This window comes from Pygocentrus nattereri, chromosome 13, assembly GCF_015220715.1.
Source record: "Pygocentrus nattereri isolate fPygNat1 chromosome 13, fPygNat1.pri, whole genome shotgun sequence".
NCBI classification, from domain to species: domain Eukaryota; kingdom Metazoa; phylum Chordata; class Actinopteri; order Characiformes; family Serrasalmidae; genus Pygocentrus; species Pygocentrus nattereri.
In genome coordinates, this window is record NC_051223.1 from 38982616 (window position 1) to 38987011 (window position 4396).

A 4396-nucleotide genomic window follows, 5' to 3' on the forward strand; every position below is an offset into this window, starting at 1 on the left:
GTGTTATTGTTATTATATACAATGTAGGTACAATGTACTGCAGACAAATTTCTTTCTCGATCAAGGCTGAAGAAAAATGGCATCAGACCCACAGGATGGGCAGCTGTTCAACTCAGCGAAGAAACACCCTGAGAGTTAAGTTTGTAAAGAGAGACTAGTAACAGTGTACAGGGTTAACACAGCAGCAGAGACTCCAGCAGGTCGAGTTATTACAGCCTCGCTAAAAGGGAGAAACCAGAAAGGTAACAGAGGCACTCCACTCCACTGTCAACAAACCTGAGTGAGTGAGTGAGTGAGCGACAGCACCAACACTCCCAGTTTACTATAATACTCTATGACCATGAAACGGCCAGGTCTGCAGCTTTTATCTAACAGGGAAATCTAACTCTCCTCATATGTCCCATGTGAGAAGATTGTGAGAAGATTGTCTGTAACATGATGACTAGAGCACACTGCCAGAAATAAAGTTTCTGTTCAGGTACATTTTTTTATTCATTAAAGTACAAATAATGTAAATGTTCCCTCAAAGCTCCAGCAGTGGGTTTAAGGTCTGATTGTGGAGCTTAAATCAGTTCCTCCAGGTGAAAAGTTGGTATTTGTTCCTTTTCATAACCGAATGTTTTAAAACAGAGCAGTAGAGTAAAAGCCTGGAGGCGAGGCGAGGTGTGTGGAGTCAGTCCATCTTAGACTAGATCATTTCAGTGGATTGTGGTTCAGTTATGATCCCTGACTTCAGGTTGGGTTAGTGTAGTGGGTAACACCTCTGCCTTCTACGCTGTAGATTGGGGTTCAAACCCCCACCAGGGTCAGCACCCTACACTATACCAATAAGAGTCCTTGGGCAAGACTCCTAACATCACCTTGGCCCCCCTGTGTAAAATGACCAAAATTGTAAGTCGCTCTGGATAAGAGCGTCAGCCAAATGCCCTAAATGTAAATGTGACATGACTAAAGGTACTGAGATGAACCCTTGAGGGTCCCACCCCAGTGATGAGAGGGGGACAATCTAGTACCTTTATTTCTGAGTGTGTGTCTATGAACCCCAAGATCTGCACCTTTTATCTAATGGGAAAAACTAACTCTCGTATGTCGTATTTGAAGAGATTCTCTATAATATAAAGAATAAGCCTAAGATGCTTGAGATAATTTGGGGAAACTTCACATACTTGTACTATAATGACTGGTATACACTGCTGATGTTTACGTCTTCCACAGTTAGCAAACTCAATTATGGCTTTTAGTGCAGAATTTCTGTTGATTTTTCTCCCAGCAAGCAGAAAACGATAATTCTGCATTCAAATGTGTAGAAGTGTGTTCTCTGAGGAGGATGTCTTCACTAATTTACACTCCGAAACTCAACAAAACATGGAATTTTACCAGGAATGCCCAAACGATAGAGCAGCAGCCAGCGAGATGAGCTGTAGGTGGTCTAATGATGAAGCAATTGGTCCACAGTACCCACCTGGAGCTATATAGGATCTGCAGTACAGAGGAGTGATTCATGTGTTTTGTCTCCGCAGTACTCCCCGAGTATGAGAGCCACCTACCTCTCCATGACCGAGGACCAGATGAGGCACTTCGGGGAGGATTTCAGGGCCTAGAGTTCATCTCCTAACCTTCATCATCATCATCTTCGTTTTCATCTTCTTCATCACCACCCAGCGTGGGTGAACGCTCACCTCAGAAAGGAGAACCTGCGAAGAACCGCCACGTCTGTCTGTGTGTCTGTGTGACTGCAGTGAGTTCGCTGGAGCACGGTCTCGGGTTTGGGACGTACGTAAAGTCGTGTGCAAAAGTTTAAGCGCCCCCGTCCAGTTCCATCTGTAATAATCTCAGGCTACGTTCACGCAGCAGGTAAAAGTGGGCCACGTCTGATTTTCTCACCAAATCTGAATTTTTGTTTGGCTGTTCACATTTATCTTCTAAATGTGATCTGTAGGCGACATCAGTCTGAACAGATCAGCTCCTAAACCGGCCCACATGCGCAGAAGAACAGAGCTTCGTGAGGCAGCTTGTCCAGAGGTAAACAATCACGACTGCCAACGAACGCCAGTCGCTCCCGGAGCTTTCAGCTTCATCTTCACCAGCATCACAGGAGCGATTATGAAGTTCCAGCGTTTGACAGCTGGGCTCATCACCCAGAGTGTGTTTGAGTTCGCTGTAAAAAGGGCACGTTGTTTGGCCAAGGCCACTTCTTTGGTTCGTGTCCTCTTTGATGTTGCTGCGCCGGTCTCGTCCGGCCGCGTTCGGCCGTTTCGTTCAAAACCTCTGAGATGAGTGTCTTCTGAGTTTTTGTACAGAAACATCAGGCTAAATGTTTGAGTCTCTGCAGCACTAAATTATGATGAATGTGGAGTCGGACCGACGTAAAAGCCACATGAATTCCGATCTGGCTGTTCAGACGGAGTCGCATCACCGCAGATTGGATACGGATCGGATTTCAGTACCACATATGAAAGCGTCTCAAATCGGATTTGATAATGTCAGATTCAGTGTGTTTATCTGTTCACACTGACAGTCAGACACACAGCTGTGTCACATACGGAGAAAATGATCAGATTTGGGCCACTTTTACCTGCTGAGTGAACAACGTGAAAATCATCTGAGCTGGGCTGGGCTGGGCTGGGGTGGGCTGGGGTGGGCTGGGCTGGGCTGGGCTGGGCTGGGGTGGGCTGGGCTGGGCTGGGGTGGGGGCGGCTGGGGTGGGTGATTTTCCCGACGTGTTAAACTTTTTATTAAAATAAATGCAGATTGTGCACTAAAGTTTGCAGAAAGGTTGTTATCTGTAGACGGTGTGTTATCTTCTCTTCACATCAAGATAAAATAACATGTAACATATAATTTGAAGGGGCGGGGGGGGGTGCGGGGGTGCACAAACCTTTGCATATGACTGTACACTACATGCTTGCCGCCTCAGGACGATGCAGTCGTCTAATCCCAGAACTGTTCAAGGATCTGATTTTATTCTTCAGTTCATACAAATTTAAACCAAACTCAATTTTATTTCTAATTCTCGTATCATCTCTGCTGACAAACGGGGGTTTGAATGTGGGTTTAAGAGGGCGATACGTTTTTTTCATAGTTAGCTGTTAATACTAGTAGGAGAAAGTTACCTTGAGCGTTTATTCCTTGATGAAATTGGACGTGATGAGACATCGCTGAGTACTAGAACTTCATCAGAATCCCTTTATAGACCTTTCTCACAGCTGCTGTATCGTCACATCTGGCCACAAATGGTAGAGCTTCCACCTGCACCGCTTACCAGAGTGGTCATCAGAAATCATCCTTCGGCCCTGCCAAGCCCTGCCAACAGGAGAGCGGCTGGTGTCCAGTAGCTCCCCCAACGTGGAAGAAGCTCTAGTTTGAATTGGGTTGGAGTTTCGTTTGATAGCGTCTGCTGCAGTGGACGCTGTGTGGAGCTCAAGGAAGAGCTCAGTAATAGATAAATAGTATCTGCGTTTGATTAGATAACCTGAGTGGTTAAACTCAAACTGATAAACTCTTTATTGTTGACTGTGGCGACACTAATCCAAAAGCCCACTGAGTGGAGTGAGGTTTATTTCAACTGAGGCACTAAAACCTTCGAAACTAAAGAGACTCGAGGCCAAACGGTGAATCCTGTGTGGGGGAAATCAATTAAAAAAGGTTGGTTTTAGTTTTATTCGGTGGGCCGCTGTGCTGTATAGTTATAAACAGGTGGGCCTTGGAGTGGAAAAGGTTGAGAACCCCTGGTTTACAACACGACTGGAAGCCGTTTAGCGCTACTGTTCAGGCTGAATGCAGAAGTGTGAGACTGGTCTATTAGCTGAATATATTACCATGAACAGGAGGTTAGTCCAGGTGGAATCGGTTGACTTTAAGACAACAATGATTAATAAAGTAGAGGAAAAAACCTCTAAAAACTGTAGAGGTTCTGAGGCATTTAGATTTACTGAGGTGTTATCGCCCCCTACTGGGCTGGCATTACCATGTGAGTGTTTTTGGGTCATTCAAGTCTTGTATGGAAGCGGAGATGAAAGAAAAAAAAACTGGACAAAGATTTTCGTGAAAGCAGAGAAAAAAATATATCCGTATAGGTGACCTTACAAAAAAATCACACGCATTTCACAATTGAAGGCTCCGAAAGTTCACATGATCTCAAGTAAACGTGGAACGTGAATAATATCTGATCACGTGTGACGTCATGCCCGTAATGGCACACGCGGTCACACGTTTTTCTCACGTGAGGCGCCTGAAAACGTGACGTGAGGACACGGATTGATGAACGGTCTAAAGAGCACGTGATGACGTTCCAGCTTGTGTTTTTCCGTCATTTTTCTTTGGTTTCACTGCTTTTTGAAGTTTAGCGACTCTCTGGACGACTGACCGTTCCTGTTAAAGGTGCGCCAGCTGAGGA

The 4396-nt window shown here is 45.3% G+C and overlaps 1 protein-coding gene across 5 annotated transcripts in view; it reads left to right on the forward strand.

Moving 5' to 3' along the window:
• The window catches only part of ttyh2 (tweety family member 2), a 122132-nt gene extending 119515 nt beyond the window's left edge, over positions 1-2617 (forward strand). For all 5 annotated transcript variants that reach the window (XM_037543914.1, XM_037543916.1, XM_037543915.1 and 2 more), the window contains one exon: positions 1521-2617. In XM_037543914.1, the coding sequence (XP_037399811.1) occupies positions 1521-1601 (81 nt within the window). In that variant the 3' untranslated portion in view covers positions 1602-2617. The remainder of the gene's footprint in view (positions 1-1520) is intronic.
• Positions 2618-4396: the final 1779 nt, after the last annotated feature.